The 20,509-nt window shown below is 42.1% G+C and overlaps 1 protein-coding gene across 1 annotated transcript in view; it reads right to left on the bottom strand.

Moving 5' to 3' along the window:
* EFNB2 (ephrin B2) overlaps positions 1–18,917 on the bottom strand; it is a 43,630-nt gene extending 24,713 nt beyond the window's left edge. Inside the window, exon 1 of the mRNA XM_008492635.2 lies at positions 17,762–18,917. Within this exon, the coding sequence (XP_008490857.1) occupies positions 17,762–17,889 (128 nt within the window). The 5' untranslated portion in view covers positions 17,890–18,917. The remainder of the gene's footprint in view (positions 1–17,761) is intronic.
* Positions 18,918–20,509: the final 1,592 nt, after the last annotated feature.

Below are 20,509 nucleotides of genomic sequence, written 5' to 3'. Positions count from 1 at the left end.
CTTTGAGCAGCCAGGGTAGCAACAGCACTGGAACTATTGCTTTCTACAAAAATCTAACTTTCTAAGTTGCTGCTTCTTAGACCCCACTGGGAAGCCTACATACCAATATAGGTTCTCATACTCCAAAAGAAACTTAGGAAAAATGTTTAGTGAGTTTCCTAGCTGATTTCTGTCAGCAGCCAGATTCTGTGGGACTTGAGCATTCAAAGAATCTTGCTCGCAATCAATAATCGCAGTGCTTACTGTGAGAAAGTACAGGAAATTATATAAAGTACATTGAAAGATCTACAATTAAATTCAATTGCCTTCTGTCTGGATAGAGATATCTTCTTTTGGATACAGGGAGCATTTTTACTGCCATCCCCAAACTGGTGTACTGTGGGTAACTTCTGACATCTGAGAAAAGCCCAAAGATGTGAATTCCTCCCACACGACCAACTAGTCATGAGGTTATCAGGTAACAACAACATGCAGAGTTCTCAAACCTTTTTAAAAAATAAGACTTCTATCAGAGCAAAAATTCATATAACACATGAACAGAAAGCAGGAACAGAGTAGCCTATTCCCCACTCCCAACAATGTTACAAGAATTTTTTGTACTATACTGCTTTTAAAGCCCAGAATTTCCTGGCAGCAATGTACCCTTTCTGGTCAAAGTCCTAGAGAAATTAAATTTGATTGTGAAATTTTACAAAAATTAAAATTTATATTAAAAACAATTTCCAACTAATTTCTTAAGAATCTATTTGTTTAGAGAAACTTGGCACATTCCACCATATTAAATTATAAAGGAGTTTTCCTTAATGATTGCCACTCAAATCTACCTCGTGTCATAATAGTACTCTCAAAAAAATTGGAGCTTTATCTATCAGCCCTTTTTCACTGAGAATATTCTACTATTCCTACAGACATTTCTGAAACTGCAAAATTATCAAAAGATAAAATTCTTAGAAGTAAATTCCAAATGACATTTTATTAATCAATATGGATTGATGTAAAAAACGCTTTTCCCAACTTGCAAAACTATGTACACACACACTATAAACATACATATGCACAATTAGATTTCTATATCCCACTAATTATAAAATAAATGCATTTTTTATAAAGTGTATTAGTTCTTGTTGAGAATCTTGCATATTTAACTAGGGAAACAGTGCCAAATTTCTGTGCTTTAATACCTTACCTGAACTAATCGGTGTAGGCAGTTAACTTAAAATTAATGTAACAAAAATAACCCTAAAAATGCGAACAATCAAGATACTTCTTAAAATGCAGCCTGAAACTTCCTGTTAAGGAATCCTACCCACTTAACTTTGTGAAGTTTAACTACCAATCTGACTATAAAGTTATTAATTGAAAAGTTTTATTAAGGAAATGTCAAGAATACTAATAACACAGTGTCTCAAGTCTGTTACTTGTACAAGTGCTAACAGAAACAGAATACAGAAGAGCATTCCATGTACAAGTCCTTACTGTTTAAAAATAATTGTTATTAAATAGTACATATATTCATCTGACTTTTGGAAAATCAACATCATTCATATTTTGAGTATCATTTTGTCCACAAGAGAAGTATTTAAGCAAGGAAAAAGTCCTACCAGCCTCATGCAAAGCAAATAAAAGTTCTAGGAAAAGGTCCTAGTGAGTTTAGTGAAGTAGAAATGGCCTAATCACAGCCTGCTGAATGACATAAACCCCGGTTAACTGATTTGCAAAGACTTCAAACAGAATAAAATAAAAAATATAAAAAATAGACCAGTGCTCTATGTTAAGACAGTCCTTTGCTTCATGCAGTTTTCACATTAGTTTCTGTTATATTCAGGATCCTATGCAGAGATATGTCATAAGGATATAAGATACACACCCAGCTGTAAACCTGAGTCTTTTCACATTTTGCAGTGATTTTATAGGACTGATCTTACTCCATATTAAGAGAATTAATTGAAGGCGAGTTCAGTGAAAAGAAGGTCAATGACTGCTGTGGAACAGACAGAAATACAAGCTTCACCAAAAAAAAAAAAAAAAAAAAAAAAAAAAAGATGTGGAGTTTCTCTCTCAAAATGGGTATAGAATTTGGTTAAAAAGAAAGGCACTACTCTTAAGTGAAGTCTTTCCAAGAAAAATTACCATAGTTTGACATGGTAAGAAGGCAGACTGGCTTTATACACGGACTAGCAAATGGAACTTGGAAAACAAAAGAAGTACAGCATTTCATATTATTAAAATTATTTTAAGGGAGTTTTGAAAGGTACTTTTTCTTGCCAGCACAGTATTAATAGATTATTTTAATAATGTAACAAAGCTTAAAGAACATGCTAAGTAGGCATGTTTTTTAATTTAAATAAAATTTAAGAAGTTTAATCTTCTGACCTTTATTTATATGTAACATTTTTCCACACAGTTAATGAAATTATTCATGTAAGCAATGAACTAAATGTAATTCAAACAAATAAATATAGGAATTCATGCTCATCCCTTGAGATCTTTAACGTGAGTACCACATTATACAAAGCCAGATTATAAAATACCATAGCACAAGTTTCTAAAACTGCAGCTCTCATACTTCTCACTTCCACTGCAAGAGATGAATCTCTTTTTGGGGCTCAGACTCTCCTGCAATAAAACCTGCACCAAGTCCCTAAGTGTTTTGAAACAGCACACTGCAAATGTAGCCAAACTCCGTCCTGGCTTGTGGAACACCTTCTTGTTCTCACCCATCCTCAGACACAAAGGAGCCCATTTTCTTTCAGGAAAATGCATGTATTGCACTAAAAAAGGGAATGGTCAAGGGTTTACATTGTTTCAGTTACCACTATGGATACAACAGGGTAGTGGTGCCACCATTTCCTGTGTCTCAAGGAGCCACGCAAATGGATGCCATTCTTGGTGCCTTTTCCTGGACTTATTCTTACTGAAATAAATTGCAAAACTTCCATTGACTTCAGTGGGGCAGAACAATGCAAAATATTTACAGCTGAAATCTTAATAACCTACACAAGAATGATTCTGTGGCATTATGGTGTTAACCCGAATTTTTACATAAATGGGGAATGAGGAGCATATATGAATTTTTTCCTGTTTTGGTTAGCAATTCATCATGTTACCTTTTGCAAAATACTAGAGGAAAACATTTAGAATACAAGAAAGGATTTTTAATAGGTGCACATAGCTTCCACTGTACAGAGGCACCCACAGACACTATGCCTCTTCAAACATGTCAGAAAATGCTCTGATCAGTCCCCTAGATAGATGTATCATGAGTTTCCCTCATCAGATACCTCGTGACTGTTGCTGATGCAGAGATACAACTTCTTCACTCTGTTCAGCTTAGGGCTGCCACAAATCTAAAGGTCCCTTGCACTTGGGAGAGCACAAAACCAGCAGCTAAGACATAAGATTTGGCACGAACTTTACCCTTTTCACTCTTCACATAAACAGAGGATCACCTGGAGCCTGGCACAGAATACAACTTAGTGGAGAAACTCTTCTAAGAGAAAATCTGGTTTCTTAATAGCTGTGATGTATGAGGTTACGGATGTGAACAAGTAAATAAGCCAAAAGAGGTGCAGTAGATTCTCCTTCAGGGCTACCCAAGTCCTGGGCTCAGGAAGAGGTAACCCACTATGCAGTTCCTCTTCAGGGGATTGTGGCATCTCAGAGTAACCAAGGACACCAGGACTCAAGGACAGCAGGAGCCCCCTCTCCTCAGCCCACCCAGCCAAGCAGAGGCAGCACCCCGCCTTCAGCCCCCCCAAAGCACAGCTGCCATAAGGGGTTTTGCTGTAAGACAACAAATCTGTTTCAACTGGATGCCATCTCTGCCCGAATGAGATAGTTCACTCTTGCTGGAAAGCTGCCCCTTTCCCTTGCTGCTTGTCTCTTCACTCACAGAACAAAGCAAAAAAACCCCACTACATAACTAAAACCTTCAGACCAACTTGTGCTTTACTCAGCTTACTCCATCCCCAATGTAAATCCAGGGTACAAAAAGAGATGCACAGTTTTCCTGCTGTAAACACATCTGCCTTAAAAAAAAAAAAACCACAACAGTTTTTTTTCACCACAATGAGAACCAAGAGCTGGGCTCTTTGAACAAGAACACACAGTCTGGCTTAGAACACTTACCACAGGGGTAAGGCTTGAAGTGCTCAAAAGATGTACAATTCATTTTTTTAACACGGCTGACAATGGGATTTTTTTTTAAATTATACATTTTGTATTCAGTTTTCATACATGACCTCCACATAAAGCACTATTAATAGCAATTAGCTTTTTGTATTCTTGTGCAGAAAGCAATTACTGCTAGGCTAAAAGTACTTAAAGCACTTGAGAATTCTGATCCATTTACAAAATCAATTCTGGTTACCATAAAAGAACTGCTAATGTGCTTCAGGACAGTCTCCTAAGGAAAAAAGAAGAAAAAAAACCACAAAAAAACCCAAGAAAAACAAACCAAACATAAAACCCCCAAAAAACCCAAAACAACAAAAAAGCAAGCAACCAGCTTAGATATGACCAACATGCTATTTTAAAGTGTATTATATTAACATTTCATCAGCATTTAGAGAAATAGGAACCCTCACCACAGTGGTGGGCTTACTCAGCTTCAGCAAAGAGGGGCTCACTCCTGCAGTCACTGCTCGCTCTCTTCTCATGCACAAGCACAGAAATGCACATAGCCACGTTCTCCTTTTTATTGCATTTCAGCAGAGACACACTTTCAACACAGAGTTTAAAAAATGCAAGTGCCTGCAGTGGAGAGCAGCAGCCAATCTGTATAAATGGCTTATTCTGAGGAATTTCTGAGAGAGAAAACACTCAGTAGGTGCATTGTGATTAGTTGCTCTTTCTAGTTACCTCTTGACAAATGATGCATGCGGGTCTGGATGAGAGCCCAACTCTTGACCCATGCCACCACTACACGCTTTAGTACTTCAAGCAGAAACCCCTAGCCTCAGCATTCTTTTCATTTTGTTTTTCCAGAACCACTGTGCTGGTAAGGCACAACATGAGAACCAGACATGATTAGCAAAGTTGGAATTCTTTCAGAAGTGCTTCTTATAGCTATGTCCTAAATATATCTGAGGAAAGCTTCCTGCCTTTGATTCCTTCCAAATATGTAGCATCTTTCAGGACAGAGTTAAATGACAGAGCAGACATTGTTCCCACAAAGCTTAACGAAACACTCTGGGGACATTTATAAGGCTTTCAAACAGAAGATCTTCATGTGATCGTTATTTTAAATATGGGAGATTATAAGACTATTGACAAATGCAACTTTTGCTACAAAAAATACCTTTAAAAAATAAACATTTTTGGATAGCACTTTACTGCCCCCTTTTGCACTTTAACATTAGAACAGGTTTCAACATGAACGTCTCTGGAACAAGCTGTGAAGATATGGGGTTAGACGACAGGGCATCCTATTTATGAACTAGTAAGACTATCAGGCACTGCTTTGGGGACATCTTCTACTTGCCTACATGTAAACAAATGAACCATCTAGCTTTCATTGTCCCTAATCTAACAGAGATCAGTAACAATCTCAGTTTAAATTACCATTTTTCATTTTAATCTGCATGCATATGGGCAACTGGGAAAGAAGGGATATTGCTCATTAGCACTAGCTGTTCTCTAGAACGATTTTCTAAAGCAAAGATCATCTGCAACTTGAGTGTGGTTTTATTCATCGGGAAGAGAAGCATGACAAAAGGCTTTCCCCTCCGAGGACATTCATGAGCAATCCCTTAACTGAAAGGATGGGTGTATCCTTCAGAAGAAAACTTCACAAACTGGCAGGCAAGAATATTTTCATGATAGGTGAAGACAAGAAGCCTAGACATTCAAATACCCTGCAAGCCTACAGGCATAAACTCGTTCTGCAACTCCACACTGCAATTACAGTCAGCACAGAATCCATGTATGTCTGTGTGTCCACACATACCTACAAAAGGTAATCAATCTATAGTCTTCTGGGCAGTTATTTACAAAATACTAATTCATTATGACAGAGCCAGAGGGGGACCTGTTCTACCCCAGCCCTCAGCTTCCATTCAACAAAGTCCATGTGCTGCTTCATACACTTATATTTAAACTTAATCCATTTTCCTCTGTCATCCTACAATTACAATACAAGTCACAATAATATTAAATTTCACTGCCTACAGCATTGCACAATTGAACCATTACTGTAATGAAAACTGACTCCCTTTGATATTAACACTGGTGTTTTCTCTCATTTGCTAGCCATGGAATACAGGAAGAGACCAATGTTGTTTTAATTAAAGAATTGTTGTTCAAAATATGCTACTGGGAATATTAAAGTAGTTCTTTGCTCTTGCAGCAAAGATAATCAGGTATTTATATGGTTTGGATTTTAGAAAAAAAATAAAAATAAAAAAAATCTGTGCCATTAATTCGGCGTAACACAAAACCACTTCTCCACTTGACTTGTGCACACAGAGGATGGGTGTGCCAAACCCAAGAAAGATGGAGCTTTGTTGAAAAGATGCAAAGCAGTAGTTAGCATGGAAAGAAAAGTCAAACCAAACCATGTGTGCTTCTTGCACAACTCACTAAAGGCTTTGCTTTTAGAAAGCTAACAGAGAGCAGCTGCCATTCGCCACAGAACTACTTTTCAAAAAGGCCACTGTAAATCACAAGAAACAATAAAACCAGACTGTTCTATTGCTGGGCTATTCTGTGCTCTTCCCCACCGTTCCTATTACAGAAACAAATCTTGTGTCAGCCACAATACAGGGATACCAACCAAAGTTTGCAGTCTTCCTTCTCTTAACTACAATTTGTTCACACCTGTGCAGTCTTGTTCCAAGACACGCTCCAAGCAAAGTCTATAAAAGAGGGCGGGGACTGTCTTCTTACTTGATGAGACATTAATAATCAGTGATTATATCTCAGATTCAGAGAAAAAAATTCAGCTGCTTTGCAGTTGTTAGAAAATACATTACTTCATACCATTTGCCTACATGGAAGCAGAGCAAGTTGTTAACTTTAAGGAAAAATTATGCCAAATAACAACAGCACTGTGTGACCAAAACTATTTTGGCAATTCACTGTTATGCAAAGATTTTTCTGAATCCAAATACATGTCTCTATCACTCCTGTACTTCTCCCTTTTCCTCTTTATGTGAGAAAAAGTGGCAGTTTTCAGGTGGGAGTAAATTATGTTAAATAAAGACCTAAATGGGAGATCTACAATCAGTCTGCACTTGTATCTCACATTAAACCCAAGATTCCTTGACTCACAAGCATGGAGACCCTGCATTCTGACTTAAATACAAACTTTTCCAAAGTTTGCCTGACTTCTGGAAGCTGAGTAAAACCAAGTGACCACTGTCACCTCCAAAGCAATAGTCGTATCTGACCTAACAATAACCAGGTTTTGGCTCACTGCAGGATTGAGCCTCTAAGCTAAACTCACACTGAAGTAGTTGAAAATCTGTAAAGGTCCTGAAGTTCATTGATCATTAAATCAGACATCCTTTATCCTAGGTGAAAGAGACCATCAGAGGACTTCAGCAAACAGCCAGGGTGAGCAGGAGCTCCAGCCATTCCATTTTAATTTGCTGACTACTGACAAGCTGCACAAAAATTAAGACTCGTTCCAAGTGGAGACAAGGCTGTAGCTTCTGACATCATTTTATGATATTAAAAAAAAAAAAAAAAAAAAAAAAAAAAGAGGCTTCAGAGAGATCTGTATTTGTCCAACCCCAAAAAACCTTTTTGCTCTGGCCTTGGTTCAAGACAGCTCATGCTTAAATTCGTCTCGCTTCAGCAAAAATATTCAGCATTCAGCACATGCTTAACATGAGCTTTTCTGAATAAGGACACAGCCAGGAACTAGCAGCACAGTACAGTCTTGCTTGCCTTGCTGTCACACACCAACCCACAGAATGGAAGAGACTACCATAAGCAAATGAAGACTTGGCTTTTATTTTTCTTCAAAAAGTGCATGGAAACTGTCTGATAAAAAAAGAGGAGGAACAGCAATTACCACTAAAAACTATCTCTTTTGTAATATTTATCATGCATACTAATAATCTTGCCTGCCAACATGACCTTCTTTTGTTCAGCTAATCTATACAGCGTGGCAATACCTTTGAAAAAGAAAAGTCAAAAAGCCCTGAAGGTCAAGTGTTGTGCTGTGATTAAGCTAAACTGCTTCTGGACTAAACTGAAATTAATTAAACATGAAGAAAGCAACTGAAGTGTGGACAGTGAATGCTATGGGATTGCAAATCCCCAAAAGGAATCAAGATGTTCCCAACACCAAATTTACAGGTATAGAAACCAACTGCTGCTAAGGCAGTAGTTAGGCAGATGGCTAGCAACAGCAAAAATGAAAAATGAAAAGATGCACTACTCAGAAAGTCAGAAGCACAGTTATATGTGCTTTCACCAGTGCTTGCTACATAGGTTCCTTAAACAAACTGCTTCTAACTTGCAGAACATCAAAAGCCAGATGGGCCTTCCTGAATGAATCCGCAGGCAAGGAGCCAGGATTCCCGTTTGCTGCAGAAATAGGCCTGGGCTTGATTTGAGTATTCTCAGCTCTGACAGGCTGGAGTCTGGCAGAACTCCCAATCCAAAATAAAATAGCATTCAATTGCGACTGGGCTTTAACTAATAATAATAATAAATCCAGAATACCTCATATTTAACTTGCACTTCCCTTTACAGTGCATTGTTCTCTTTTCCCACTGTTATTCTTTGGTTTGGGTACCTAAGTAAATTCAAACAAAAGCTAACCAAACAGTGAGAAGCAATTTGCAGCATCACAGATTTTTCAGCTTGACACATCATTCCACCATCTAACCTACCCTCCTGTATAAAACAAGCCATATAATTTCGCATTTTCTGTTGGTGTAAAACTTGATTATTCTTTCAAGTGTACGCAGCTCCGTATCCTAATACATAATGTTCTTTAAATCCTATTTAAACTGCTAACAAGAAGACATTTTAAAATAACGCTATAGGTTAAAAAAAAAACAAAAACCAACCATCTTCTAGTTATGTATATGCCATACATCAGGAATGATTCACCTAGCAACATAATCCTCTACCAGCCTTTATCTTTTTTGGATCAGAATCTACATTCAAAACCAGAAGAAAGCGTAGACTATTACATCAAAGTTTAAATCAGCTGCATTATAATTACCATGCTGATACCGCAATAAACACTGGGTGTTGGCTAGCCAGGATTGCCAAAAAAGATAGAGGTCCTGCCCTTATTCGCTGTCTTTGACAATGTTTATAATCATATCAAAAAGAAAGTTCTCTGAACCACAATTATTATGGGAAAAAAAAATAAATTCTAGATGTTCCCTTTCCTGGAGTATAATGATAGATTTTCATCATAAGAAAAAAAAATTTGCCTGTAATGGAAAACCATTTGAAATGTAAGCCCTTGCAGGCTAATGTAATGCTCACTGAAATCACTGAAGGTATTTTCATGGAGTTCAACGGGAGCTGGACAGAATATTTGAACATAGTTGCTATGAAGTGCCTAGAAATAGCAAATTAACTACACAATATTCAATATGTAATTTAAGATTATCTATTGTAATTCTGCATTTAAATGTGATGGAAAATTTCTGGAAATCAGGCTAAGATTAGACATGAATTTACAAGCACAAACTCCCCAAATATTTCAAAATGAAAAAAACAAAATAAAGACACTTCAAGTTTAGGCAGCTTGTGTGTGTGCACTCTGCAGTTTTGAATTTTGAAGATCTATCTGTCCTTGAGGGCAGAGGAGGAATGGCAACACTGTTTTTAATTCTGCCATTTTGTTTTCATACTTGGCTTTCAGAAACATGCTGAGTGCAATGTGCTTGTTTTCTCAAAGCCTCTTTGCTGTTTTAGGTTTGGGTTGGTATTGTTTTGGTTTGGTTTGGTTGTTTTTTGGATTTTTTTATTTGGTTTGGGGTTTTTGGGTTCTTTTATCCAATTAGGGGACAGAAGTGCAAATCGCAAAACCTCTCTGTTTTAAGTACATTTTCGAGCTAATGTATGTCAGCAAAAACTATTTCAGGAGAGAGTAACCTCCAGAAGATTCTCTATGAGAACAAGGAGACCTGGCATGCACTGCCCATACAGAATTACCCCCGCTCCTTTCTGTGTCCTGCCAAACCCACCGAGCCTTATCTGGTACATGTCTGAAATGTGACATGACAGGCAGGTTCGAAAGCTAAATGTAGGATAATGGTGAGCAAACAAAGGACATCGGTTTTTGCATTATTTCTTTAATTACTTTAACCCTTGTTCGAACAGAAAGCATAAGGCCAGAGTAATTCAGCTTCTCTCTTTGTCATTTGCCTGCCATAAATATGCACCAGTCTGCATCTGAAAAGCTGAAGGAGGCCGCAAGCTTGCTGGACATTTATCATGCTCTGTTCCCTGTTAACAAGCAAATACTTTAGTTGAATGGCCCATTAGCAATCATTGTCAAATGCAGAATGCAAGGTGCTTGGATGTGACCGGCTTGTAAATTAGATGAGGGTGCCCCTTCGCTTTGCAGAATTTCAGCAAATGAATTGGATCTTTTGATATAGATTTGTGAAGGTTAAGCTGGAAGAGAGGAAACGTATTTGAGCATTTCAGGCCCCCTATATTCTGTCAATCTCTTCAGCTCCCTATATGCACTTGTTTATTTTTCATTTGTTAAATCGCATCAGAAGCTTGACAGTTTTGGGTTTGGACTTCACTTTTCAGGCAGAAGTGTGAAGCTTTCCAGCATACTATGGGGTAGGATAAGAATGATAATTTTAAGCATGTAATTAACATCTTTATAATAATAACAATTAAAAAAAAAAGGCCCACCAAACAAAAAACGAACTTTAAGAGTGTCCGAGCCAGTGCCAAACAAACAGCATGAATTCCATTTTGCCGAGCTCATCCCAGGCTCATTCCCGCTTAAGACACAACTGTTATTGTAGGCTTCAGTGTTTTTTCCCCTTACGTCTAGACTCTGCTTAACAAATGCAGAATGCTTTCATTCCGCCCCCCTCCCCAGAGCAGACAAATGAGCAGGCAATAAAGTAAATATTTCTCGTTTGAATCGTACCCCCGATCTGCAATGTAACGCCCGGTTTTTAAGTTGTGGGTGTTTAGGTTTGTCAGTTGGGTAGAAAAGCAAGTCTTAAGCATTTAGAATGCTCTTTTCTCTTAAAAGGCAAGAAAAAAATCCAAGTAGATGCACTAGAAGAGGTATTTTACTACCTTTACAGCTGCAGATCGCTTAAAATAAATGACAAAACAATGGCTTGATTGTTTGCCAGCTGAACCCAAGGGCCTGACAGCAAACTCATCCCAATGATTTTTAAGTTGAGGCAGAGGGGCCGGAGCGTAGGCAGATGCTTATCTCATTCATTTCTAGATTTCAGCCTGCCTTTTGGAAATAAATACCACCTAGAGACTAAGCCGGGTCAATTTGGTTATCTGCAACCTTATTGGTAAATAGGAATGAATGCTGTTCTCTTTAGAGCTGTTGTTTTGCTTTGATTTTTGGTTGGTTTTTTTTTTTCCCCTTTTATATGTTTTCAGGGTGGGAATCACAGGAGATGCTGAAGTATCACCTGGCCAAGGCACAGACAATGCAGAGTGTTTATCTGTGCTGTTCCCACAGAGTGGGAGATGGAGACGACAGCCTGGAACACAGCTGAAATCAAAAGGCCTCTGTTTTCTTTCCAGATAACCCCATTCCTACCTATCCCCTCTGCTCTCTGTTCCTTGCCAGCGTGCTCCTGCCCGAAGCCCAAATAGATTTAGGCAACAAACCCCAAGTGCAGCTAATTCTTCAGAAAGGCTGATGCTGGGGCAGGAGTTAAAAAGGAAAACCTTCCACACCTAACAATTGCAGGCAGCTCAAGCTTTAATCGGTGCCCATCTCGGCAGAAAGCAGTAAATGAAATCTATCTTTACCATATTATACACCACCAATGAGCAAGAACTGAGCAGCTTTTCTTTACTGCTCTAACCATCCCAAGCCACAAGTAGGCCTTTCATACTTCCTAATCCCGGCCCCCAAGTTTTGTGCCGTTCTCACATAATACCTTAGAGCCCGGAGCAAGGCCCTTAGTTTCTAACACCCCTTTCAGAGACGTGTCATTTCTAACATCAAGCTAATCTATATGTTGCCATGGTATCACCCTTTATCTGCCTTTACATCTTATGAACTGCATGGATTTACCACATTATTTTTATCTGAAAGACAGAAAATGGTGGTTTTATTGCCATACAATCAGATTACTGCTGCTAGTTTCTCTATGCCTTTTTACCATACTTCAATCAAAAGGGATCAGTTTCTTTATACTCTGCCCTTGATTTACATTACATCTGTAAAGACCTAGTCTGGGTTGTAATCCCCTTATTAACTATGACCAGGGTTGATTTGCCTAAAAATAAAAGCAAATTGTGTCAGACCTTTTCACTTTGTTTTTGATTCGGAACTACAAAATGGATTACTAAAGAAATCTTCAGAGTTCACACGGCTAGTATAGTACTGAATTTAAAATGAGAATTAAACAAGTTAAACATGGGAGCTGTGTCAACGGTTTACATTTTCCATCATGGGAGAAAGGCTGAACTGCGTTTGTCTTTGTGTTCTCCAGCTTTAAAGAGACAATGAAGCCACAGGAGTTTTTCCAAGCTCTTCTAACACTGTCCATTTGCCATCCTCCCTTCCTCTGCTTTTCACGCAACTCCCCCCCAAACTCTTCTCCCTTGCTTCTCCTTCCCCGTCCCCCAAGAAAATCTCCCCTCACTCAAGACAACAGTGTTCTGGTTATAAGTCTATATTTGGTGGCACTACATATTTTAATCAAAATATTTCAAGCAGTGTAACATTCCTATTTAAGTTTCCACAACGCCTCACAAAGAATGAGCTCATAAGCAAATCCATGTAGATGTATGATAAATGACCAGAAAAACAGGTTTCTTTATGTCAGCAGCCAAGGTAGGCAGACATTAGGCACACATGAATAACATTTTAATCACTATTTTTTTCTCAGAAGAATACTTTCTTCTCATTTGCAACAAGCAATTTCAAGTACTGCAGGTTGCACGACACAGGAAGACCAGATCCTCCCCCCCCCCAAAAAAAAAAAAAAAAAAAAAAAAAAAATTTCCCCCAGCCCCAGCCCTGGCTTCTGCACTGGGCTGAAAGGCCTGTCGCTGCCAGCCTGTCACAAGTCACCTTAAGTCCTCTGCTGACTTCCCACTACAAGAACTCTGGCTGAATTTGAGACAGTCCTGAACGTCACACCGTCACACCTAAAGCAATGTGATCTCCTTATGATAAAACAGGGAAAAAAAAAAAAAAAAAAAAAAAAAAAGAGAAAGGCATTCATTCTTGTGTGTGGGAAGAGGGAGAACTTAAAGTGATTTTAGCTTGACTTTTAGTCACTACCTTTCTAAAGGCAATTACTTTATTAAACGAAATGAAATAACGTAGCACAGCTTACAGATAACATGCTTTAAGATAATTACTATAAATAATATAGCAATTATACTCCACATATAAAAGGCTGGGGAAAATAACCAGCTCAAGAATTTGGCCTTCGGTTTATTCTGAATTCATTTTGCTAATTCACTTGTGCTTCGGAGACCTGGCTACAAATGCTAGAGATATCAAATGGACTGGAAGCCACCACTCATTCCTTGTGTTAGCATGCCAAGTGTCAACAGCTATGTTTTGGGTACAATTTAGGAGCATGTGTTTAAATCATTTTAACCTTCCACTCCTGTTTCTTCAGCTTGAGGCTGTAATTGCTGAGGTTAGAAAGTGTGGTCCCATGACACAGGACTCCCAAATAAATTCTTGTCTAGCTGAGAGGCTCCCAAACATGTTGTGAGATATCGCTTTAGCAAGCTCTTTGTGCTCTGGCTGGCTTGCCTGTCCTGTGAAACAACGGCTGTCCATTACCTACAGTTTATCATCCTGACAAAATGTGAGGAATGTGGATGTGAAAGCACTAACAATTCCACCCCTGGTGCTTTCTCTTTTTTTTCTTTTTTTTCTTTTTCTTTTTTTTTTTTTTTTTTTTTTTTTTTGTACTCTCTGTATTAAACCCGACAAGATTAACCCAAATGCAAACTGCAGAGCATAGTTCAAGGGGCTATTCAATCGGTAGTGAATGTGCATTTGTTTACCTACAAAAATAAGAATTTCGGCTACAATGAGAAGCAGGCTAGTCTATATGCCACTGAATAGACCATGTAACAGGGTCATCAATTGCAGTTTATTTTATCAGTTTCTGACAAGTTAGCATTCATTCAAAGGCAGGCTGTGAAATATCCCATATATAACTGGCTATCAGAGGGAGGGAAAAACAGCTATATAATCTAACTTAATCAGTGTCAAAGGCACCACTTGTGAGGATAACCTTCCACATGTCACCAAGGAGAACAGCTTTACTCACTGGCCTACAGCACACAGGGAACAGCATCATTTAAGACATAAGCAGTACTTTTTTTGAATGAGATGACTCTACCATTTGGCTACAAGGCACCCATCACACTGAGGGGCTGTCCTGTGTACCAAAGGCGGTGCTGAGCCCTTCTGAGGTGAAACTAAGGTAATCAATGCTATCTATATACATTATTTTTCTTGGCAGAAACAACACAGGCAGGAAGTCCCCCGTTAAAAAGTGTCAACAGGAGTTAAGTCTCCAGAGTAATTTTTTAATGTGTTTTCAGGATCATGAGATCCAAAGTTCTTCAGATGATAAGTATGTAAAGTCTGTCAAAACAGTGATGCTTAACCTCCTAAGCAATAAAGCCCCAGGTATAATTATTTTATGTATGTCACTTAAAACACACCTCTTGTGATCTGTTTGAGGCAATGAAGGCAGATCTCTAAAATGGGAAGGAGTGGGGAGAACAGGGGAGGGAGCTCTGTCTTCAAACAACTATCACATGCTCTCCATCCCAGCCACCTGCTAGAAATTACAATTGAAACTTCAGTGCAAAACCAATTCAGTGTATGTATTCACCTTAACCTAAAATTTATTATGTCAAACTTTATATTAACCTAACAACTACTACCGGCATTTAATTGCCTACCTGTTCAGTAGATTTATGTGTTGAGGCTTTCAGTAGAGTTAAATGCACACCTTCCCTGAATAAATTAACCAGCACCAAAGATAGTTATTACTTCAAACCCAGAGAGGAGCTTTATTATTATACTATGCCAACAACCATTCAGCAGCTTACTTCTCCAGCTAACATGCAGCTTGAATGCAGAGTAAGGACAATCTGTCTTAGGAGAAACTATTCAGTATCCTTCAGGCAAACAATTGTGACAAGAATTAGTAAGAAATCCTGCTCAGAGAAGAGGAGCTATCTCACCGGCAGCAATATCGGTAATGCATTTGTAAGCTTCCTCAAACTACGGGCCTCCAAGTGGCCTATAAATCACTAGCCCCAGCAATTGAAAAGACTAATTTTAATAGTGTACTTCTTCACTGTGATTAAGCCTCAATGAATCACTCAAGAAAACTCAATTACATCAACAGCAGAACCTATTTTTAAGCGTGCATTTAAGTTGAAAAAGTAATTAGATATTATCATGAGATCTACTATTAACAACATCCAAACCTTTTTTGTAATCAAATAGTTTAGAGTTAGCCAAATGGAAACACAACTTGTATTTGATAGAGGAAGCATATCCCCAGGCACTGTAAGATGGGTTGAATTCAGCTGCTCGGGTATTTTCATTTCACTGATGGCTAATAAAAGCTATCGAGGTAAGTTTAAGAAGGGAAAACAGGTTGGAGCTGGCCGGGGAGAGAGGCAGGCCAGAGCAGCGGGCTCTTCTGCTTTGGAAGAGTGACCTCTGTAGGCATAAAGCCATCGGGGCTGGGGATGCGAAAGCATTCCCCTACCTCCAAGGCTGAGCCCAGCCTGTTTTCCACCAGCACAGCAGGCCCACTAATGCAATGCAACCCCGGCTCGTAGCCTTTGACTTTTCAGATTTCAAACTGCATTATAAAGCCCACTTTACAACCGCACAGGTCGCTTTATTCTCCGATGTCGTGTAGGCTTTAGCTCGGTAGCATAATAAAAGTGCAGAGCCAGAGACTGGAGCTAAAGTTTTATTTTAACCAGCTTCCCACCTGATGTATATATAAAATGATAATTTGTCACAAAATACTAGAAGTAAAAGCACTGAACTGAGCAGTTCCACTACATTCCTGTCTGCTTCCGTCTGGTGTGGTTTTGTTTGGGGTTTTATGTGTGTGTTGATTCTTTTTTTCATTGTTGTTGTTTTGTTTTGCTTTTTTAAAGATGAGAAAACTTCACCAATCAGAAATCGTCCAGATACAGCTAATATGGTGATTTTAGAAAAATACTAGCATAAATCTTTAGAGAGTTTTTCCTATAGTGGTTACAATGGTAGGTACTGTAAAGCAGGACTACTATATATACCTGAAATGCTACTAATTCAAACTTTGAAATCTTCACTGACTCCTAGAGATCCCTCCACCTACAAAGAATTAATCTCCAGTTCAGGAAATGCTGTTTTTCTTGTTTCATCACCAACAGCATATCCCCTAAAAAGTCCCCCCGGGAAAATAAGATGTGTAGTTAACTGGATTTAATAGAAAATTGTAATTTCAGTTAACACAATGCATTTGGGTATGCTTTTAAACATATATAATTTAAAATACTTCATGAACTAAGAAAATACTTTAACCCATTGCTGGTGTAGAACTCCCCAAACTCATCACAGACTATTTCTTCCCATCATGGTTTTTGTTTTCTAAAATAGTGGGTTTAATCACAAAAGTTCAAAGGATTTCACAACTGAGCAAAGCCAACCTTTATTTTGCATGTAAAAAAAAAAAAAAGGAGGGGGAGGGGAGATGAAAAATTAGAAATGATATTTCATCCCTGACTCAAGACTTTAGAAAGCTGGCCCACTTTCCAAAAAGTTCTCTTTCCAACAGCAATAATTTTGTATGTTTAAGTAAAGAAGGTGGGTTGGTTTTTTGTAGGTTTTTTTTTTTCTCTTTTCCTTTTTTTAAGGATATGCTTCTATTTTAAGAGTATGCTTCGACAGTGAAGTCCTGGGAACGAATGTACTTTTTTGCCTGGGTTTGTTAATGAAGAATGACACTAAATGGTTGTGTGATGGGTAATGCTTAGTTCATTACTCACTGACATGTGCCTTGATACCATCAACTCCACAACCAAATTTAGCCCTGTTATAAGCAGATGTAACTTCGCTGGAGTCAATGGGATGGGTTTGTATCTGCAGACGGAGAAGTTGAAGAGTATCACCCCTTCCTGGCGGCGCAGCGCAGCCCAGCGCGGCCCGGCTCCGCCGGCCTCCGCCGCTGCACCAACCCCGGAGAGGTGGTGGCGGCGGCTTCACAGGAGCAGAGTCCGGACCCCGACGCAGGTTTCTGGCCGCTCCTGCCACTGCCTCCTCCATCCCTCCCGGGACCCTCCCTCGGGGGCAAACGGCAGCGGGGCAGCTCCGCCGTGACACGGACCACCGGACCCGGGGAGGGCCAGGTCCTGCTGCCAGCCCAGCCTAAATTACACCCCACACCCACACCCCCTCGGCCCCCAACCCCCGGCAGCCATGCAGCTCGCAGCGTCCCCCGCCCCGTCCCCGTGGCTCCCGACGGCAGCGGCACCGTCTTTCCCTCCCCCCTTCCTCCCCTCCCGCCCCGCGCAGCGCAGGGAAGCATCGGCCCCCGGGGGAGGCGGGAGAGGGATGGAAACTTACTTGGGGTTGGAGGAATTCCAATAAATGGGGTCTAAAACGATGGACCTCGCCAGTGTAGTTCTGCATAAAACCATCACGACTCCCCAGCAGTACTTCCAGGCGGAGGCGTCTCGCCTCCGCGCTGCCATGGTCGCAGGCGGCACCGAGTCCCTCCCCGAAGCCTCGCCAACTCCGCCGCGCGGCTTCCCCGCACCTGAGCGGCAACAGCAGGGTGGGTACCCGGTATCCCAACAACCGGGACGGTTCGAAGAGAGAAGGAAGATTAAAAGGAGAAAAAAAAAGAAAATAAAACACACGCGAAGAGTCGACGATGCACTTGGCGAGAGCTGAAAGCAGATCTACTGAGTCATATATGCCACTCGCATGTAGGAAATTCTCCTGCGAGGTAAGATCCAAGCTACCTCCGAAGTAACAACAGCAGCAACACAAAATAAAATGCAAACGCCTCAGTCCTTCCTTTTACTGGGGGTCTCCCGGCTGCCTTTGAAGATGCCACTCAAACTGCCAACTCCCATTTGGATCCAGTGCGCCATACACGTTCACAGTGTCTAAGGCTCGAGTGAAAAAGGAGTAAAATAACGTAAAAGAAAATCAGTGGTGGTGGGAGAAATAAGAGGGCTGGGGGAAAGGGACACAGCTTCAGCAGGAGGCTCCTCCTGTGTGTCTCTCACTGCTCCCTGCAGTTTGCAATCCGCACCAGCCTGGGCTGTTTCGGGGAGCTCGGAAGCAACCGCGAGTCAATAAATCCACTCCGAGAGTCAGCGCCCCCGGTCCGGGGAGGCGCATCCGCAGGGTTCCGGCTTCCCTGGGGGGCACTGCTGTCCTTCTCACGGGCAAAAGACTCCGGAGCGGAGCAAGGATAAAACAGGGAGCGAAAAAATAAAAATTGCCAAATAAAATATTAATTTAAAAAAAATTAAAAATAAAAACAACAAAACAAGAGGAGGGGGTCGCAGCCTCAAAACGTCCCTCTCTCTCCCGTTGCAAGATCCGCAGTGCGCGCCGCGGTAGGATGAGAAAAGCCGGGCGTGGGTCTTGCGCGGCCGCGCAACCCAGCGCGGAGGAGAACGAAGGAGGAGCGGCGCCAGCCGCGGCCGTTCCCACCGCGGCGCCCTCAACCCTCGGTGCTGCTTCTGCTGTTGCTGCCGCTGCTGTCGCTCCGGAGAGTCCCCGGCGCAGGAGCGCGGCCGGCGGCAGCGCGCCGCCGTAGCCATATAAGCGCGGCCCCGCCGCCCCGCCGCCGCCGCTCATAGGGCCGCCGCCGGGCCGCCGCGCTGGTTGGGCGCCGCGCCTGTCACTTACCACCACCGGGGCGGGCGGGGCAGCGCCGGGCCCAGCCGTGAGGGGCCGGCAGGTAACACCCCCCGGTCCCGCCGCGCCGCGGGCGGCCGCCGGGGGGGGGGGGGGGGGGGGAGGCAGCTGGCTCTTAGTCACGGCGGGGCTGGGCGAGAGGCGCGACTGGCCTTGTCGGGGCGAAATGAGGCGGGGGGAGGGGGTAATAAAATGCAGTAAAATCAAAACCCCCCCGTCTGTTAAAATTGGTTTGTTTTTTTCAAGTACACTGTCGCTCACAACGCGGGCAGCAGCGGCAAGGCCCGGCGGCGCGGGGCTCCCGCACACCCTCTGTGCGGCCGCGGAGTGAACCCCCCCCCCCCAACTTCTCCCCGAGAGAGCAGTGCCGACCCTGCGCGGCAGCTGCGCCGGGAAGGGCTGGGCCCGACTTTCTGCTAACGCGGAACTCCCCGCGCAACTTTCTGCTTCTGTCCTGCCGGGGCGTTGGAGAGGGGCAGTGGTTTCGCTGCCGCCCGGACCCACCGGTCTCTTCCCGTGGGGGTCTCTGAGTTTACACAGTTTTTCTCGTTGCGCGACCATTAGCCGCGGGCCGTCCCGAAATAAAAGAGGAGCTGAACGCGCGGAAGCTCCGCAAAGGGGTGCGGTGCGGAGGTGCTGAGCCGAGTGCAGGTTCCTTCGCCTTTCCCAGGCGATCGCTCAGCGCCTCTCTCTTCCCTGCCCCACACTTTTAGGGCCAGGGCTGCGTGTGGAATACGCAGTGATCCAATTCCTTTTTTTTTTTTTTTTTTCCTCTGACCCCGCGTATCCCTCCGTCACTTAGCTCTCTCATTGCATTTTATAATTCATTTCAAGCCACAGGTAACTACCGACGGGAACCGCTGGAAATACTTCCCCGATGGCTCCACAGGGACCCCCGGGGAGGTGCGGAGGGGCTTCAGGGGGGTGGCCGCTGCCTCCGCGGGTGCGCTCGCCGCTGCGCTCGGGCCCGGCGGGCCGCGCATACACGGCGCCACAGCGCCCACTGGCGGCCAGCGCCAGCCCTGCGCGGGGAGCGGGGGGCGGCCGTGCTCCCGGGTTGTCCCCCCGCTGCCGCTCCCGTCTCCTGCTTTGCTCGGTGACTACGCGGTTCCCCGGGCAAGAACACCAACCGGTACCGCTGGCCCGGATTGGTGGCCCTGTACCGGAGAGGAGGCACACGGCAAGGGTGGGCGCCGGGATGGGTAGCGGTGGCTAAATGCTAGTTGTATAATGTCATAGCCCCTCTCGTAAAATGAAGACGGGTTACCGAATTTCTTCCAGTAGGGATTTCTTGCCAAAACAGTATCTGCAGAAAGGATTAAAAATTAAACCCCAGGAAATTATGGAGCTCCTTCTGTAATTTTTCCTGCCTTTTAGTTAAGGCATGCGAAGAGCATGCTACAAAAGGGGGTAATAAAGAGCCAATTTCGTATAATT

The sequence above is a fragment of the Calypte anna genome, chromosome 1 (assembly GCF_003957555.1).
Source record: "Calypte anna isolate BGI_N300 chromosome 1, bCalAnn1_v1.p, whole genome shotgun sequence".
Taxonomy (NCBI): Eukaryota; Metazoa; Chordata; class Aves; order Apodiformes; family Trochilidae; genus Calypte; species Calypte anna.
This window is presented reverse-complemented; position numbering and strand designations above follow the sequence as displayed.